Source organism: Solanum stenotomum, chromosome 1 (assembly GCF_019186545.1).
Source record: "Solanum stenotomum isolate F172 chromosome 1, ASM1918654v1, whole genome shotgun sequence".
NCBI classification, from domain to species: domain Eukaryota; kingdom Viridiplantae; phylum Streptophyta; class Magnoliopsida; order Solanales; family Solanaceae; genus Solanum; species Solanum stenotomum.
In genome coordinates this window covers 9,128,319-9,148,947 of record NC_064282.1, presented here as the reverse complement: position 1 = coordinate 9,148,947, position 20,629 = coordinate 9,128,319, and the positions used below count along the sequence as shown (strand labels likewise).

The window sequence follows — 20,629 nt, the reverse complement described above, 5'->3', positions numbered from 1 at the left end:
CTTATTTTGAGACGAAGAGAATAACACTTAGGTGCCACTATAATGTCATATTGTGCAAAGTGGCTTACGAATCAAATTGTGATAATTGACTAATATTTGCGTAAGATCTAGTTTACGTCATATTGTGGAGATAGAACGAAACATTTGTCCTTCGAGAAAAAAAAACATTTAAAAGGATACGTATGTAGTAGTAAGTTTGTAAAGTTTAGACAGCAGAAGGAGATCAAAATAAAAGAGGGTTAGGTGATCTTTTTTTATAAAGGTTTGGTTGACCTACCAGATCTATTATTATATATGTCTGTCTTTCGAGTGAGTGAACAAGGTTTGCTTATTGAGTAATTTAACGACTCAAACTGATTATAAGAACTAAGCAAATATGTAATTTCTACAGATTTCAGGCCAAAGATATATACAGTAAATTATTTGATTTAGAGACTCCAAAAGTAATACAATTATCCATTCATGATAACTGAATATCAACATTGGTTGTGTTGCAGTGATGAGATTGTATGAGCGAATTTAATTGGTCAGTACTTTAGTGCGGACACAGGATGAAAAATCATAAAAAAATAATATATTTGTATGACCATGACCATTGTAAGACTAAACTTGCAAGAAAAACGCAATATAGTAAAGCATTTGCCAACCGCGATGCAACAAATGAGCATGGTCTTTCTAATTCTTTAAGGAAAAAGTAAAGTAGCATTTCATACGGAAAGATACTATATGGACCAACAGGTTGCTGAGTTCTTGATAATTAAATAGCATGCTTTAATTATAATAAGCACTCCCAACTCTGTTAAGTCCATATTATTTGTTTTTTAAGTAATATTTTTGTACTACTCTGTTAAACGTCTCATTTAATTAAATGGACTGTAAAGGTGAATACTTCTTATTATTTTAAATTGGTCAAATAAAACAATTAGTAGTATTTAGAACGGGAAGAAATACATAATTTTGTAATGAGTAGGTTTCATACTGTCCTTCGCTCATGGGGAGTAGTATATAAAGAATCTTTGTAAGGTTAAACTCACACGACCAAACTTGGTACAAGTTTAATGTTTTATCCATAACTCACAGACTTGAGTTGCTCCTAGTTGATTTTATATCATACTTTCCATTATCAAATTAATAAGAGAAAAAACAATAAGTGAAATAGCCCTTAAACACAAATTTATGAGCTTGAATTATCTTTTGAAACAAATATTGCAGATTTGCTGCATTTGAGCAAGGTACCTTCCGGAAACAACCTCATAAGATTTGCGTACCCTCTCCAAACTCCACTTATGAAATATCACCGGATATGTTACTACATTTGAGTTTGTTTTCAAGTGTTTTAAGAAAATATTACAGTCGAATAGTAGAATAAGACTCCAAATAGGAAATTACACCTAATGATCTTGAAAAAACGAATGGTCTTGCACATTTGGCCCTAACTTAGGCAAATTTGGTTTCAAAAAGGAGACAATCAGATCACACCCTGTGATTCTTCTTCAAGCATGAATACGGCTAATGACGTGATTAGTCAACTGATATGTCTTCATTTTGTTTTGCCATCTGGGACTGCAAACCGCAACACGGGTTGCTGTTTACCATCAGGGATGGCAAAAAGAACAATGGGTTTTTGAGGTCTTAAGAAGGGAACATCACATCTGAAGTAGCCCTTCCTCTCCAGCTGCAACACATCTCCACGTTGCAGATTTCTCATGTTAGAATCACCAAGTGCTGGAGTCTCCTTCCTTGTGCAAGGATTAACAACATCGACGAAGTTCTCATCTTCCTCGAGCTGCAAGACCAAAAATTAGCAATTCAGTATGTGATCAACCCACCATTAGCAAAATCTTTGTTGCAGTAAACATCTTCACAGATATTCTGTGAACTGCCAAGTTCAGGTGGACAACAAATACAATTCCAAATCAGAACATTATAAAAATTGAAAGGCATTCTATTACTTCAAATGTACATTGTCAATGAGAAAGGCCCAATGGGTACTAATCCGTTTCATTACACTGTAATGGATTATAAACAGATTCATAGTACTCTCTGCTTTTATTACTTTTTGTTTTCCATACCATCCCTCCCTATCATCTACTTCCCAAAATTTGTACAAAGGCATCTACTAATAAAGTTCATAACTCTAAATCAGTCTTAGTATGGAGAAGGGCCACTCTTGATCAATGCATGCAGAAAATATTGTTTCACCACTGCTTAAATTGAGAAGTGCACTCTTTACCAATGTATGCAAAAAATATCGTTTCACCACTCGTAAATGCTTGACATACATCAACAGTAATAACATACTCAGCATTTATTAAGTTCTAATATTTTCATATAGACAACCCAATCTCTGCCATTGTTTAAATGTTTGACATACCTCAACAGTAATATTAACTCAGCATTCATAAGTTCTAATATTTCTCACGTAGACAACCCAAATAATTCATCACCAATATTTCCCACAAGCTCCATCCAAACCACATAAAATGCACTCATCTCTAGTCAATCTTATTACTAAATCAAAAGTTCTTGCCATTATATGGGGAATCATATCATTTTTAAAAAAAAATCCTAAAGGTAAGAGTCATAAGTTGCACCTTAAAGTTGTCCAGAAAAGTCACTTTACACACTCATCCTTTACGGGCGACCTATTACCTCCCTATTCTTATTTTTAATGGAACTAATAACACCCTAAAATCTATTTGGCAAAAATATATATATATGAAAGAAAATAGTCGCATAAAAAAAAAATAGTGTGGCAATATATACGATGTGGCACGTGTGTAATACACCTCCCGACATGCAACTGGTTTTATATTTTCACGGAGAGATTAATTCCATTAAAAATAAGAATAGGAGGGGAATAGGCTCGCCCATAAAGTACGAGTGTGTAAATGACTTTTCTGGACAATCTTAAGGTGCAACTTATGTCTTTTCCCTATGCTTGACAGAGTTAAACAATATTGTATATCATAAGACACTCAAAAGTTTTAAGAGTTCAACCAACCATGTGGAGGAAAGAAAGACTAGAGTTAGTTTACTAAAAAGGATAAGCTAAAATTTCATGATTTGCAGTAACAGTATGTGAAAACTGAACACTAGTCTACACAGAGCTATACACGAGTAGCATACTTATCATTTCCAAGTTCGAAGTCATTTGCGGAAAAAACTAAAATCATCCCTACTTCCCAATACATCTCAAAACTCTATCCAAACATAGAAAGGCACACTTCGATTTATTTGTATCAATCTTATTATTTAAGACTTTTGAGCTGAGGGTCTATCCAAAACAGCCTCTCTACCCGCACAGAGGTCCCCAGGTAAGGTCCGTGTAGATCCTGGCCTCCCCATGGTATGATGTTGTTGTTGATGTTGTAATATTATTACTCAAGAAATAATAGCCCCCTTCTTACCCATCCAAAAACAAAAAAGACAATAGCCTCTTATTATTATTACATGGGAAATATAATATTTGCAGTTTCCTAACTTCACATAACCATAAAACAGTCGCAGGTTCTAAGAATTTGATTAAATTAGAACTCAAAATTTAATAGGGGATGTGGAGGAGAAAAGGGCTAGAGATGAGTTTAATAAAAGGATAGGCAGGACTTTGAAACCCCACCTAAATATAGAACATATTGAAGTGAAAGGAGCCATACCTTCTTTTTTGTAATTAAATAGTCAAAATCAACCACAGAGAGTTTAACAAGCTCATCACTCTCTGGCAGCCAAGTCAGCTTTAACTTTGTTGTTTTAACTGACCCTTCAAGATGCAGAATCCCAGACAGATGAGTAACATTACCCTCTTGGTCCTTCTGTATCTCTTTCACTATTGCATTGCCCCAGTCCATCAATGTTACTTCCTCGTTGACAGAGATTGATACAGCATCATCATAGTCTATCCAGATTCTCTTGGTGTAAGTTGTTGCTTTTTCCCCAGCACCTGCATATTTTTTATGCTTGGGTACAATACGTACAAAAGGATCATCTGGTCCATTACTCAAAGTCAACAAGACTCGTCTTTCTTCAATAACAGCGGTATGCCTAGGACATACAGGATCAATGATCTTCTTATTAGTGGCCCATAGCTTGTCCCACTCCATTAGATTGAGATTCTTTGATGCTCCCTATAAATTTTGTGAAGAACATTCTTAGGCTTCAAAATACAATATCAAAGATATAAAAGAATGCTTCCTAATACAGAATCTCAGATTAGTCATGGACTTGCTTTACAATGCCTCAGACTACAAATGTAAGTCCAGTAAGCAATAAATGAAATGATGTTTCTCCCCCTTCACCCAAACAAGAAAAAAGGGAGGATGAAAAACTACAACAACAAACAATCTCTCCTTTCAGGCCTATCACAGAAAATACAGAGGTGATTTTGCTTAATTAGATTATGAAATTAGCGGTTGTTCCAAAAGGATGCCTTCCCAGATGCACAATAATTTCTGAATGATTTTAAAAACATGTATTTGTGTTGATGTTAATTGTATTCAAATTAACAATAAAGCAACATCCTTAGTATCTTACTTGTTCAAGAATGAACTGTATCAGCGCCTCAATCTTAAGCCCTCTGCGCACAATCCCTTGTACGGTCGGAAAACGAGGATCATCCCACCCTTCGACCAGTCCATTTTGCACAAACCACAGCAACTTACGCTTGCTAAGAAGTGTATAGACCAAATTCAGCCGACTAAATTCATAAATATGAACTTTTCTGAAACCCATATCAGTTTGAATCCAATAATACTGATCATTCCTATCATGATATTCACTAGATCGAAGCGCATGTGTAATACCCTCAAAAGCATCTACAAATGGGCATGCAAAGTCATAAGTAGGGTATACTTTATATTTAGCACCAATCCTATGGTGAGGAGTCTGATTGCAACGGTAATATACTGGGTCCCTAACTGACTTGTTAGGATCCTGCATATCCAACTTCCCTCTAACACAACACATTGTTCCCCTCTCTGAACCAGCAATCATCTCCTTCCATAATTTCAAATTCTCCTCCACACTATTGTTCCTACACCTAGATTCTATTCCATCCATTCTTTCTTTTTGCATTTGCTCCCTTGGGGTATCATCCACATAGGCTTTACCCTCACGAATCAATTTCTCTGCCATCTCCATTAATTGTGGAAAGTAATCAGATGTATATGTCACAGTCCTATACTTAATTCCAAGAGTTTCAATATCTTTCAGTAGATTATCCACAAATTCATTGCTTTCCTTATCAGGATTTGTGTCATCAAAACGAATAATAACTTCCCCTTGGTATCTTTCAGCAAAATACTGGTTCAGTAATGCTGCTTTTGAGTGACCAATATGGAGATAACCACTGGGTTCTGGTGCAAACCTCAACCGCACTTTTCCAACTTCTGCCTCAGGAAGATCTACCTCAGATGTCGGTTTCCTACTTTCTTTTTCCTTGTCAGCGGCATCACCATTTACTTTGGCCAGATTAGCATTTGAGCCTTGTTGCTCTTTCACTTTGGATGCAGTTGGTTTTACCGAGCCTTTCTTTCCCACATATGTTGCTGTGACTTCATTTAGAACACCATATTCAGCTAATATTGAGTTGAACCACCTTGCCAGATTTTGGTACTTCTTAGATGATCGTAGGCTTTCCCATCTCTTCCCAGTACCTATTGCACAAGAAAGTTTTAAGCACAAATAATAAAGTAGAGTAGGGACTCATTTAATTATAAAAAAAACGTATATTCACATCAGATTTGATCCAACTAAGAGTCTGTTTACAGGCAAAAGATAGATCTAGGTGTCGTAAAAAATGCAACCTTATGAATCAAAGAGAAAACACAACCTTTTCAATCTATCATCATTGATGAGACCACTTACAAGAAATTCATGTGCTACTCACAGGGGTCTAAATTTATGATCTGGTTTTGTGGTGTCCCAAAAAGTGGAGCAAAAAACAAAGAGAAATTTTTTTCCAAACACAAAGCAAAAGTATGTTTCAAAGCATTAAGGTTAAGAGTCCAAGTGTTGATCATCTTAGTGCCTTTTTTAAAAACTCACCACACTGCTTTTTTCAGGCATCTTACACTCTTACTTCATTGCAAGAAACCTTTTCCCTAAATGTATTTGAAAATCACCAAGTATGGTACTAGCTCCAAATGTTAACTGAAATTTCCAGCTCAAATAGAATGAGAGCTCTACCAACATTTTAACAGCGAAAAGGCAAAAAGCAACAAGCCACCTGGGGCTTTAAGGGAGAAAGTGAAAAATGAAGTCCATAATTTACAAAACATAAGAATCAGCTCGCATATTGGAATTTAGCACTTACAACATCGTTTTACAATTGAAATCGTTAATTTCAATATGCAACATACTGTCAGTAAAGATACCAATTGCTCAAATTAAATGCAATTTAAATAACTTCAATGAGTTGGAAAATATCTTCAACCACAAAAAAAAAATTAGGTTTCACTTAATCAACAATAAGAAAAATTAATCAATAACTTCAATTTTATATTCAGTTGCTCTGAACTTCTTTAATGATTAAACTTTAATTTTTTTGAACTTGGTAACTTCGTATTATATTACAACAATATAACCCATGTACTGAAACCTTATATACAGATGTACTCCAAACTCCACTGCTCTATGTCTATATTGTTAATAATTAAACTTAATTAAAGAGCCACTCTTATATCCTAACAATACAAAAGAAAAAGAATTGAAGAATAAAATCTGACATCTAGCAGACAAGGAAATGGGAAACAGTAGTAAAAGAAGATTTGTTGCAAACTAGAGAGTAAACCAATTAGAACACAAAAGTGAACTAGGAGAGGAATCCTAGTATTAAATAGAAAAACGCCCTATAATCCTCCTTTTTCTCTTTATTTGTCAATAAAGACATGCAAATAAGCAATAACTTTGTGCCTCAACATCTTTGAAATTGCTTCACTTCACCAATGAGAAGCGGGTCAGCGACAACCCTTCACTTAGAATCCAAATAATTTTTGTTCCTACGAGATATGTGCCTGGGAAGAAAAGGATAGGCCAATAGGAGTGTCTGATAAAAAATCAATTGTCAAAAGAGAGTGCTTGATAAAAGTCTGGCTATTAGTATGAACAAGGACACATTGCCCCATAGGTTATAGTGTAACTAAGGGGAGACATCATATATCATGTGAGAAGGAACTAATGAAAAATAAAAAGGCCAAAGGCATTACAGGCTCCTAAACTGTGCTACATTGAGCTATTTAGTAAACCTTTTCCATAACAGAACTTGCCTCAAAATTTAAAATTAACCCATTCAGTCCTTCGAAATAGAATTTGACAGAGAATCAAACAGTTGAGATGTTTTTGAACATGACTCGAACAAGAACGAAAAAGTCATATATGAATACATCCAAATAAAAGGGAAATATTTTAGCTATAGTTCGGAAGAAATCATTTATGCTCTGACAATTAATAAGCTAATATCTAACTTCTTTAATAACCAACTACCTGAGGGATCAATGGCCACATGGTTCAAAACTCCGCGGATAATGGAACCAAGACGCTGCCTTCTCTAAAGCTATATGTGACTTTACTTCCCCTAGGCTAGGATACAATCAAAGATTTCTCCAGCTATCCTTTTCAAACCCACTACTAGCTACACATTCTTTTTTTCTGCCCAAACGATTATTCACTTTCTTTTCCATAAGCAATCAAAAACCTCACTACCCCAGTGCTGATACTCATCTACAAATTCTTCTTCCATAGATTATATTTGGCTATAAAAAGGCCGAAATGCAAAATCAAACCATGTAGATTCAACAATTTAAAGCTGTACATAGTTCCTTCTACTTTTAAAGAATAAACGCAGACCAGTGTTCATTTCAAACACCCATCGAGTTTGATATTCAGTCTGTGTTTAATTCATGCAGTACTCTGCCAGCCCGGGAAAATCTAGCCTACTCAGGAAGCTAATCTAATTGCAATTCCTAATAGCAGCCTCACAAATAAAATGATAGTACTTCTTAAAAAATAATAGATAAGTTCAACATAAAGGCACTAAACATTTTTTAATATTTGAATCAGCTACCTGCAAGGCCAGACCAAACTGCAATATCTGCAATTGAGAGGCTATGTCCAACAAGAAATGTGTGCTGCAGAAGATATCCATCCACGTAGCCACATGCTTCCTCAAATTGAGAGCCAGAAGCAAATATAGGAGCATACTCTAGCCATTCGTCTATCTACAATAACGATGGAGGAAGAAAAAAAAGGAGAGAAGAGTAAAAATCAAATATTAATTTTAAAAATGACAAAGAGCTCATTTGAATATTTTTCAAGGTTCTCATTTGCACATTCGAAAACAGAAAATAGATCTAAGTCAATGCTTTGAGATGCAGAATTTAAAAGACCACCTGGCTAGACTCAATGGCGTCCCGCTGGTACAGATCGGGTATGTTAGCAACCCGACTAATGTGCCTCAGAAGCACAAAATTTCCCTGCAGCTTCAGTCTGAAAATTAGGTTGAGTTAAGATACTGAAGGGAAGTTGGAAGAAGGGAAGATAGATACACTTAAGAAACAGTTTAACATCATGTTTTACATTTGATATTACAACAAACATTTCTAACATAGCTAAATAGTGACACGTGTTTTTGATAAAAGAGTGCACACGACATGAAAACACAGATTGACATACCCAAGAGCAATGAAGAATATGGTCAATTGGTTATTCTAAACACCATGATATGCATAGAGAAATAACATCAAGGGGCTATATCACTATTGACTATTGAGATTCATCTAATTAAACAATTAACAGAAATGAATTCTTTTGCGGTTTTTCAACCCGATATGTATTAGTGGAGGATGCCACATGCACCAGCAAACTGAGCAGACCCTCATAGGTTTTCAATCAGTCTGATATAATTTCATCCTAAAAATAGGGTTCATGGTTATTTTACTCCGGACAATAGGTTTGAAGAAAAGCAAGCCACCAATAGACCCTTAGCACAACAATAACTTTCACATTTTCGTTTCTAACCAATCCCGGACCCAACGACAGGTCAAAGCATGACCCAACCATACCAATGTTCTAAAATTTCACTGTTTACATACAATCACCATTCTCGAAAAGGCAGGAAACAATTCTCTATAGCTTATCGTACAGGAAAAAGAAAACAAATCAATAGGCGAAAAGCTGGGCAAATAGCGGAGAAATTGATAAATTACCCATTATCTAGATGTATAATAGGAGTAGAACCAGGAGTAAGAGTTGGATCAGTAGAGATTGGAACTCCGGCGATCTTCGCCGCCGCAATGACAGCCAAAGGCGGAGAATCCGAAGGGAAGGATAGTTTCAGCTCCATCGCTCGCCGCCGCTACAAAATATCTCCACAGCTAAGAGAGGAATGAGGAATTAATACTACGTTAAGGGATAGAGAGAGAGGAGACTAAACCAGCGGCCGCCACTGGTAAATAAAGAGAATACAAAGGCAAACGAAGAAGGTTTCTGCGTAGACACTACAACGCAGGGTTTTTACTTTATGGATAGAAATAACCAATTTTCCTTTCTTCTACTAATTTTACTTTCTTTTTGACCGGTTTTCCCTATTTTTGCTTGCCAAGTTTTGCTAAGCGATTAGAGTCGTTTCCTAATAGGTATGGGAGAAAATAACGTATGTATTACATTACGTTCTTCGATTAAGCTTTCGAAAAATAGGTAAGTAAGTATTTTGGACGATAGCAGAAGCTAATGTATTTTTGAAAAAACACATGAAGCACTTTTATAAATTTTGGTTAAATATTTTTAAAAAAAACCTCAAAATAATGCTTTTAATATTTATTGGCTAAACACAAATTACTTGTCACCAAATATATTTTTTTTAGTACACTTTTGAAAGAAAAATACATTTTTTTTATGGTTAAAGACAATTGCCTTTTGAAATGGTACAAAACTAGGTATTTTCATAAACAAATTTCTTTTAGAAATTATGTAATTCATATTATTTTAACACTTCAAACCAACCATAAAATAAAAAATAATTTCAACGTAACTATTATTTGTATTATTAATCTCAACATTACTCAACATTAGTCACTACATGGGTTTGATACATCAAATAAGGATAATCCCAGGTTAAAATTTGAGATTCACTCTAACTTTATTCATGTTTAGGATTCGTTTGGCCCCAAAAATACTTGGAAAAACTTGCAAAGTGGTGTTTAATTATATAACTTGACCAATATATTTGCCAAGTATTCCAAGTTCTCAAATACTAGAAAAAAAACTAGTATTTGGGCCAAGTTCTAATATTTGAGAATTTTTTTTTTTAAAAAAATACCTAAAACTTTTATATTTTATAAAAAATATTCATTATTTACTAATTTCAACTAATTTTTTTACTACCGCCTCCGAAAAAGTTTGAGTTCTACTTTGAGTGATAAAATTGAGAAAAAGGAACAATTTGTGTTTAATAAGTTCTAACTATAACTGAATCAGTGACAAGTTTAAGTATGCGATTAATGTATTGTCTTGTCTATATTGTTATTTTGTTATTGTTGATTGTAATCAATTATACTACAAGGTTATTTTTTAACGGAACATATTCATTATAAAATGATAATATAAATTTATGGGTATAAATCATAATTTTTGAAATAGTCAAATATTTTTGAGAAATTTTGGGGTCAAACATATGATGAAACTTCACCCAAATATGATTTGCCAAGAATATTTGAGAACTTAGGGCCAAACACTAGCTTAATTTGAGATATTAACTAATCATATAATTATTTTATCCACATTTGAGTACCCCCAGTCCCCAATTCCCCATGCAGAAAGTGGAATCAAACAATTCCATATATGAATTGAAATATTAGTTAATCCAGTGGGAAAACTAATCAAAAGAATATCCTATCCCATCTATACTTGATGACCTGCTTTTGCAATGAGAACATGACTAGAAATCTACACCGACTTAGAACACTGCATATAAGCTAGCAAAACATGTTAGAGAACACAACCGTTCTATTTTATTTTCCTGCATCTTACTCTCCAAGAATTTTAACAAGCAGCATACTGGTTCTAATGGATTCTTCTTGTGCTTCAAGCTAATTTAAAGAAACGTCATTATAAATCATGTGACAAGCAAATGGAGGATTGTTTGGAGAGAATAGAGTTCAACCTCGTGGAGATAGAGAGGTTATCTCTCTGCTTTCATCTCATTGAGAAATTTACTTTTCCTTTTCAATGCAGTCTTCTTCAATAATTTCAGGAAGTACCACAAATCAGTCATGTAATGAAGTAAATCAACACTGCAGGGACAGAAATTTATTGATTGAAAATTTAGAAGAAACAAAATGAACAGATATCCTGCAACTGCATCTCAGCCAACCTGATTTTGACATCTAAGGATCTTTCTTAACAAAGTGCTATTCGAAATTACTTTTATGCTTTGCACAATCAATATGTTAGAGCATCTTATTCTTTCTGCTGAATAAAGAGAGAGACTGAAAGCATACTTCTCTTGAAAAAGATGTAATGATTCAGCATCTTGCGAAGGATGTCTTTTCTCAAACTTCAAATACCTTCGATTGGGTCATCTCTTTAATGACTCGACAACCATCTGTCACAATGGCTTCATTACAAAGGTTCTAAGGAATGATCAGCAGTTTCTCTGAAGACGAAAAAAATAAAATTGTTCCTTAAATAACATTTCAAGGGTCACAACAGCTTCATCAAAAGGATCCTGAAATTTCTGCACTTAATGAAATAAGAACCTTAGAAGCAAAAAAGAAAGACCTGAACATTGGTAAAGGAAAATTTCGGCATGGCTCATAAGTAGCCACCCCTTTAACTTGATGCTAACAGACGCTTACTATGATTCTGGAGAGACATCTTTAGAAGATGGATAACTGAAATGCACAATCCTCTATTATGAATTAGTATAAAAAGAAAAGTTGACTTAATCGAGATGCCTGTCATAGGTACTGTCAAATGACAAGTTGAAACTAGACTGAAGGTATTTCAGAACAACCAGTGACAAAATAGAGAAGTGATAAGATAACATGGCAATTTCAATACCAGAACATTTAATGCGAAAGAACTTATTTAAAAGAACTTTTACACAAGCATAGATTAAATTGGAGGGAAGATTATATAGATCCATGGAGACAGAAATAAAGAACTTTGACTTAAATGTCTATGTTATACGTTGCTAGCAATTTCCTTCCAGTAAAGTATCCACCTGCAAAAAATCGGGTTGTACCTCATACACACAATAAAGCAAAGATCATCCTTCCAGTCAAAGCTACGCTTACCTTCTACGCATACTTATTTCTGGTATCCTCTCCTAGCAATGCCTTCGGCCAAAGTTGAAGTCACCATCACTTATGTTATCCATCAATTTTATGACACTGAACATCGGATTGCCTAAAGCTCTTAATTATACCAAGCACAATAAAGTTGTTGCTTTAAACATACAAAGCATGGTGTTTCAAATAAGGTTGTGAAGCAAAGGCCAGTTCAGTGACCAACCACACTTCAAATTTATACGCTGATACCAAAATACAGAGAGGAAGTAATGTACAAAGTGTTCTGACAGATTCTTCTACAACATCACCATCCTTAGCATGCAAGACACAGAGAAAATGCAAATTCTAAATCTTTTTTGAGGAAACAATGGTCCCGTGAAGTGTGAAAGAAACATAGCTCTTTTCACTCCAAGGTCCCAACAAGAGTTTATTCAGAATTCTGTCTTATATATAAGTCATAGTAAAGTCCATGTTTATCGCCAATATTTATGAACCTTAGATACGCTTGCTATCATATTAAGTTACAGCTATAACACAATGAACTTTGATAACATGGGGCTTTTATGGTCCATCTGTTTCGCCATAAGACCATATTGCTCTTATGTTTGGCTTTACCATGATCCACCATGGTGTTTTATCAAGTTCAAAAAAAGTTCAATCATTGACATCTTTTCAAGAAACCAAAAGAAGATATAACATGACAGAAAACTGGCAAAATTTCTCAAAGTAAAGCTTTACATCAAAAGCAATTACATGATTCATAGATATGCAATATTTCCACCTTCATATACAGTGTGAACTGTGGCCGGTACTTCTTTACAAATTATGGCTCTAAAAACTAAATGCTGAACACAATTGAAGTAGAACATTACAGGATTATGGTTGCTACAAGAGGTGATCACTGCAAAGTCTGATTCATTTGCATAAAGAATAGTTTCGTTCAATCAAGTTCTATACCTCGTACTCGAGTTGTCATCCACCACAGAGCAATTGGATGGACAGTTTCTCTGGCTTCACCTCAATCTTTTTCAAATATAAATCCACCCCGTCCCACTTTCTGAAAATTTCTATTCCACATAGGAAAATTCTCAAAGTCAAAAAAATTACCCAGAAATGTAACTTTCCTTCGGATTGCTATTCCGAATTTCTAATAGCTATGCTCTCAATCTGATAGAAATGATTTTCAACTCTCCAAATTGAGAATCATACACCAGACACAATAAACACAAACTAAAACTACAGAATTATTTCACCCCCTCGAGCTTCGGAGTTCAAATACAGTGTTTTGACTGCTAAATGACTCAAAACAAACCAAGAACTACTAGGCCGCCACGACTAATAATTCTCACTCGATTGCACAAATTGTTGGCATTTCGAAGCCTCTGAGTTCTATACTCACCCAGAATGCAACACAAGGAATCAAATTGCATTATCATCCAAAAATTCTCCTTTTATTTTAATCACATTTCATTTATCTTTATCATCTTGATTAGAGCAGGGCTTAGATTCTACATCCAAATGGGGATTGCATTCATTAGAATAAAAATCATTCTTCTCAATCAAAACTCTTAACATCTCATAAGTAAAATTGGGGCTATTAGGATCACTCGTTTGTGACTCACCGCCTGAATCCGAAGTCAGCGGTCTCCTCAAGCACAAGTAACACCCTCCTCCTCCTCCGCCACTTCCTTCCCTTCTTCTCTCCGAATTTCCAGAAACCCCTTTTCGTTTCCTCCTCAACAACGTACTTTTAACCTTTCTAAACCGAAAACAAGTTACCCTTTTTCCCTTATTCTTTCTAAAATCCTTATTGTTATCACCTTCCTCTTCTTCTGAATCATCCATCTCCTTACACCGACTACCACCAACGGCATCATCTTCGCCGCCGCTTCCCCCACCGCCATCAACAGTACTGGGTTGATTGTTGGTGGAAACAGACATAAAAATGTAAAAGTTAAATCAAAGAAAGAATAGGACCACAATCATGAATGTGGGGGGACCTGTGGGATAGATATGACGAAAGTATCTGTAAGTGCAGTTCTGCAAATAGTGGATGACGAAGAGTGTGTATAATTGAAAGAGAAGAAAAAGTGTTGTGAGAATTTGAATTGAAAGAAACAAAAACAGAAGAGAGAGAGAAAAGGGAGTTGCAGGATATGGTTACTGACGCCAAATTTGTCGGGTTTGCTCACGGGTAACCCTTTAACTACTTGACAGCTGGATCACATTCATTACGTGTTAAGTATTTTTCCTTATATTTTCATGGTAGGTATTTAACAATTTTTATTGACGGAGATTATTTCTTGATACTTGATTGGCTTATAGGCCGTCTACTTCACAAAATATATATAATTGCTTTTACAATTTAAATTCATAAATTTATAAATCATACGAAAATAATTTTATTGTTTGGTCAAGACTTCTGTCCACTTGATAGGCTCATAGAAGAAGTTTAATCATAATAGATTTCTCTAGCTAGACACTGTAGTGCCACGTGTTGCTTACACATTTAGAATTAGTTTACGTTTTCAACCTTTCTTGTGGGAAATAATTGTTTATGTACACTGGACAATACTCCTAGAGATACATTAAGTTTTTTTTTTTCCTTTTTAGGGATTTTGGAAATTAAATTAAATCTATATGGTTCACTAGAAATAGAGTTATATAAATATCAATTTTTTCATAAAATCATTTTGGTACTTGAGCGTAAATTAAATAAAAAATAATTCAAAATTTTAACACTCACAAAATAAAATGAGATATTCACTTTTTTTAGAAAATGAATAAGAATAAGGGGTGTGTTTAATACGAAGGGAAATGTTTTCCTTCATATTAGACACACATCTAAATAATTTATTTCGAGTAAGATTAATTGATTCAGAACATTTACTTTGAAAACTTATCGTACAAGATAATTATTTGGTAAAAAAATATTAATATATAAATTAGTGTACGGTGAATGATAATATATACAAGTGTATAGTCATGAGTAGAATTATAAGGAACTAACTTTATTGATAGTTATGTTATACCATTTTTCTTTTAAAAATACAAGTATAGAGAATTAAGATTGATCATTTCTATTTTTCATATAGAAAGTTTTTTATTAGTTAAAACAAAAATTAATGACCGGATATTTCTAAATGAGCCCTTGTGTTAAAGAAATGCAGCTTTCGGCCAAACCATTGAGGATAATTTTTTTTGGAACACTACCTAGGTCATCAAACTTAAAATAATAGCATGTTCATATTTCAATCCAAAGTAATTCAATAAATATTCTTTCTTTCAAAAAAAAAATTACAGTTCATATCTCTCATTTATTAAGGCTAATAATTTTCGTTTAACTGATACTAAATCATATAATTGGTATCATTAAAGCTAATAATTTCACTTAACTGATGTTAAATCATTATATATATACTGTATTAGTATCATTAAAGTTTGTTGTTCATAAATTACCCATTAGTCAATAATACTAATGCATTGTTAAACTCTCAAATTTGCTAACAAATTATGTGGACACTTGCCTAAGATTTGTTTCAATTAAACACTTTAACACATGATCAAGTGTTCTTATTACATATTTTAATTTACAATTATTATTTTTTTGCTTACAAAAGAATTGTTCAATGCCACTTCGGTCCCTTTTTTCTTTTTTTCCCTAATCGACGGAACACACGGAAATTACTTGCTCTTACACTTATCCATCACCCCCACCCAATTAAGTTGGCCAATTTTTAGGCGCAACTTGAAATTTTTTAGGACATTGATATAAAGAAAATTAGGGTATGCTTGTAATTATTAGTTAGTTGAAAATAATTGTTGAATTTCCCATTCAAAATTTTGATTTCTTTTATTTAAAATATTATTATAGTTTTAATACAAAAGTGCTGACGTCCTAATAATTAATTATAGAGCAAAAGTGCAAAACTGGTTTGGTAGGTATGGGTTCGAAAGTGGTGGACCCTTGCCAAGTTAGCTAATGATTGCTGGGCCATATTTATACCAACAAATCATGACAAAATGGGATTGGCGACTTGGGCTTTAACTCTAGTTTTTGTTTGGGTTTTGGTTGTAGGGCTTAAAGGTTACTATAATCTTTGATCAAAGGGATTGATTGATTTGCATTGCTTGGCCTTTTTTTGATGGGGTGATTTATAAAAGGGCAAAAAACTTAAGTACCTTAATTACTACTATATGACAATAGTTTTTTTTTCACCTATATATCAATAGTTTTTTTTTTCAAAATTAGAATTTCTATTTTAAAAAAATAATTAAAAAAATAACGTAGAAATAGTCAGCCATGATTACCTCTAATCCTTGATTTTCTCCAATTATTTTACCTTTCACTATTTACTCAGATTTGTTATATATTCTCTAAGGTTTTTAACAAAAATAAAACTCTCTTTCTACTCATCTGATCGATTGTTCAAATATGAATACCAACTATTTTTGAATTCTAATTCAACACAACGGACGGTGGGACACATCATGTATTTGAACAAATAACGATTGAATTGGTGTTTTTTTCGTGATTATGTTAATATATTTATGATTTTTTTCTTATGATCGTTTTTCTTGCAATTTGTATTAGGCCGTTTTGGTATTTGTTCTTTTGTTTAAATTGTATGTTCTTGTGGTTAGTATAAAATTCATCTGCCTTGGTAAATGGTCAAGTGCAACGATACTATTTTTTAATTCTTGAATAAATAATAAATATTATTAATTATTTTTGGTATATTATTAGGTTTAATTGATAGTGAACATTGTGGAGATGATGTGGTCAAATTGGTATTCTGTATTATGTTTTTTATAAATACCATTATTCATCGTTTATTTTTAGTGTGAGTGTTATACATTAGGTCGTATAGAAAAATAAAATTTCGTTGGATTCAGTGAACATTTTTTGGTATAACATTAGGTTTAATTGATTAGTGCACTTGCGTATCTTGTTGTCCATAGATAAACACCATAATTCACAATTACTTTTTGTATGTGTTCTGGTGTAATTGATATGTTGTAGGCCTTATATAAACACAATAAATCGATAATTTGTTTTGGTGTGTGATATGATATTATTGGTATTTTTTAGACCTTATATAAATATCAACTTCAAGTTAATATTTTGGTACATCTATTGGTGTATTTAGTTGTCTGATTTGGTATAGATAATAAATTGAAGAAATATTAAACGTCCGATACAATAAATATTTTTGGTGTGCATGTTATACATTAGGTTGTATAGAAAAATCAACTTTGGTGGTTATTAAACGTCTGATTCAATGAATACTTTTTGGTATAATATTTGGTGTAATTGATTAGTTCACTTACGTATCTTTTGTCTATAGAAAAACACAATAATTCTCAAATTATTTATTGTATGTAATCAGGTTTAATTGGTATCTTTTGGACCTTATATAAACACCAACATCAAAGTTAATATTTTGGTACATCTATTGGTGTATTTAGTCGTCTGATTTGGTATAGGTAACAAAGTTGAAGAAATATTAAATTGGTTATAATGCTTGCTGATTTGTGATTGTAGAATATTATGTGTAAATGATAGTGTAGATGATTTGGTGTAATTGGTATTGTGTATTATGTTTTTATAAACACCAGAAGTCATAGCAAGTGCATTATGTAGTTTGTTTTTGGGTGTTTAAATACAACGAAATTGATGGTATTTTATTGGTAAATGATTTGGTGAAAATGTTGATCTATACAACTAATTTAGGTCTCATCAATCGTTTTGAAATTTTCATGGTGTTTTTTTGGTTCATTTGTTGGCGAAGTTGATAGTGTATTTTATGTTGTCCAAAATTATGTTGGAGATTGATTAACAATAAATTGTGATGTTACACAGGTATAGGTACTTGGATTACAATATAGAAGGAGTGATATATGACGCGAACACCAAATATGATGGCTTAATTACTACAATTGCTTTCCAATTGGGTGTGGACACGACCATTTTAGAGTTAGAACTTAAACATGTTGTGAGCGTTCCATCTCCATCAACGAAGATTCATAACGATATCCGCCTCAGAATTAACATTGATGTTTTCTTTTTGTTTTGATTTTATTTAAACAAGTATGTAGTTGAATCTTTTGTACTTTTGTTGAAATTTTGATGTTTTTAATGAATGTTAATTGCAGTTTAATCCAATATTGGTTAATGTTGATTGGTTAATTCGTATTATTGGTGTATTTGATTATTATATCATTGTTGTTTGNATTTTGATGTTTTTAATGAATGTTAATTGCAGTTTAATCCAATATTGGTTAATGTTGATTGGTTAATTCGTATTATTGGTGTATTGATTATTATATCATTGCTGTTTGCTTGTTTGTATAATTCATATTTTTGTGAAAAAATTACTGTAAAAACTGATAGTGGTATATTTTTGTAATATTGATGAAATATTCGAAAGTGATTGACTAAATCATATTAAGGCTCACTTCATAATATTGATGTAATTGTTGTTGTAACATTGGTGATAGCATATTGATTTACTACATAGTTATTTTCTTGGTGAAATACGATACAAATGTTCAAATTAATTGGTGATATATAATGGATGAATTGTTGGTATTATATATTAACCTCACACAATAAATATGTAATACATCTAGTTGGTTTTAAAAATAGTTTGAGACCACAATTACACACATTTTGACAAATATAAATACAAACAAGTAAATGTATTTGTCAGTTCATTGAACACAATATAAACACCAAACTGATATATTTTTCATAATATTAGTGTAAAATGTGCACAAATAAGTGGTGGTAATTGAACACAAAATAGGCATAAAAATTGATTGAAAATACCAATTAAAGTGACATCCAAAAGTGTAACAAAAACATTTTGTAAAGAACAAAAATTCAACAACATATTTCATAAAATTAAGTGTTAACAGAACATGCTCCTTTTTAGTCCTCCCCCTTTCAAATTAATTTCCGCATCTTCCAATTGGTTCACTTTCACTAACAGTACCAGTATCAATCTTCAGGGTTTTTTTGGGGCATCCTAACCATATTGATCGAAATATGAAAATAGAATATTGAGTGATGAACTGAAGTAGAAATATAAAAATGGTGCAAGTGATGAATTAATGAGAGAAGTGATGAAATATGAAATTGATCAATATGAACGGAAGAGAGAAAAACAATGGTTAAAATTTCTCTCAATGAAAACTGCACGGGGATAATGAAGTTTAGAAAAGAGTGAATTGTTGGAAACCTAAAAGACTTTTACTTTACATTAATTGAATAAAAAAGGAAAATAAAATAATATTTGAAAGGTAAAAATGTGTGTATTAAGAACTTTAATTGGAGAGATAAATAAGGCACATAATCCCAAAAATAGGAGAGAAGAAAATCGAAATTAAATAATTAAATTAAAATAAAAAATATTTAATCTGTTATGTTGGTAATTTATAAACTACATTTGTAATTAAATAAAAGTATATGCATATATTGTAAATTAAAATCTTAAGTAGCATATTTCTGTAATTCAAGGGAAAAGGGCATAAAATAGCAAACTATTATTTCGAATTAAATGTTATAACTATTGTTTCATTTAATTATAATCCGTAGCAAACACTTGTCATTCGCCTCTCTCCCCAGAGAATCTCGCTCGCCACTCTCCCAGATCTCGCTCGCCTCTCTCACTTTATACAAACACAAATGTATAAATTGCGTTTGTGTTTGTACAAAACTAGAGAAAACTGTATATACAAATACATATATTTTCGTCCTATACACTTATAATTATACAAATACAGATCTTCTCCTACTAGTTCTCTTTTGCCTTTCTCTCTTTCTCGCTTTATACAAACACAAATTATACAAATTATAATGTATAATTTATGTTGTATAAAGCGAGAGAGAGGGAAAGATTTGATATACAAATATTTTATTTCGATTCAATTGTATACAAATTCAAATTTTATGCGGATATATAAACACAATCATTGATACATATACATAGTAGTTACATATATACAATTATCTAATCGATATACATATACAATCATTGCGCTTTTATACAAACGAGAGGTCTGCCAGCGATTTATACAAATCTGATGCTCCATAGCAAACATAAAATTTGCTATGGAGCGCAATTATGCAAACTATAGCTATAACATACAAATATAATTTTTATGTTTGCTAAACCTAAAATTTACTCTTATAAAAATGACTTTAAAAGTAGGTGATCTTCAACTCTTAGGCATACCTTTAGTTTAACAAGTTTTACTCCATGGATAAAACTTTTGATTTTGGATCTTAAAGCTCTCCTCATGAGTAATATCACCAATTTTTTTAAAGGTTATTGGATGTA

General features: G+C 32.7%; 2 protein-coding genes across 2 annotated transcripts; both read right to left on the bottom strand.

Annotated features, from left to right (window-relative positions):
• Window positions 1–1,320: 1,320 nt before the first annotated feature.
• On the bottom strand, window positions 1,321–9,551 carry LOC125877674 (glutamate--tRNA ligase, cytoplasmic). The gene is made up of 6 exons (XM_049558904.1): window positions 9,201–9,551; window positions 8,385–8,481; window positions 8,060–8,213; window positions 4,531–5,651; window positions 3,657–4,124; window positions 1,321–1,786 (listed from the first exon to the last, which is right to left on the bottom strand). The coding sequence occupies exons 1-6, from the start codon at window positions 9,335–9,337 to the stop codon at window positions 1,541–1,543; spliced, it is 2,223 nt and encodes a 740-aa protein (XP_049414861.1). The 5' UTR covers window positions 9,338–9,551; the 3' UTR covers window positions 1,321–1,540.
• A 3,466-nt stretch (window positions 9,552–13,017) lies between these two features.
• On the bottom strand, window positions 13,018–14,449 carry LOC125877761 (uncharacterized). Its single transcript, XM_049559029.1, has one exon. It carries the CDS (start codon window positions 14,223–14,225, stop codon window positions 13,752–13,754), a length of 474 nt encoding a protein of 157 aa, XP_049414986.1. The 5' UTR covers window positions 14,226–14,449; the 3' UTR covers window positions 13,018–13,751.
• Between the last annotated feature and the right edge of the window lie 6,180 nt (window positions 14,450–20,629).

What these genes read in the sequence shown, in the direction of transcription:
- LOC125877674 (XM_049558904.1), bottom strand. Translation starts at nt 9,337, where the DNA reads ATGGAGCTGAAACTATCCTTCCCTTCGGATTCTCCGCCTTTGGCTGTC. An exon ending in ATTATACATCTAGATAATGG is followed by an intron (nt 8,482 to 9,200) that starts GTAATTTATCAA and finishes CCTAATTTTCAG; the next exon opens with ACTGAAGCTGCAGGGAAATT. An exon ending in ACGCCATTGAGTCTAGCCAG is followed by an intron (nt 8,214 to 8,384) that starts GTGGTCTTTTAA and finishes TCGTTATTGTAG; the next exon opens with ATAGACGAATGGCTAGAGTA.
- LOC125877761 (XM_049559029.1), bottom strand. Translation starts at nt 14,225, where the DNA reads ATGTCTGTTTCCACCAACAATCAACCCAGTACTGTTGATGGCGGTGGG.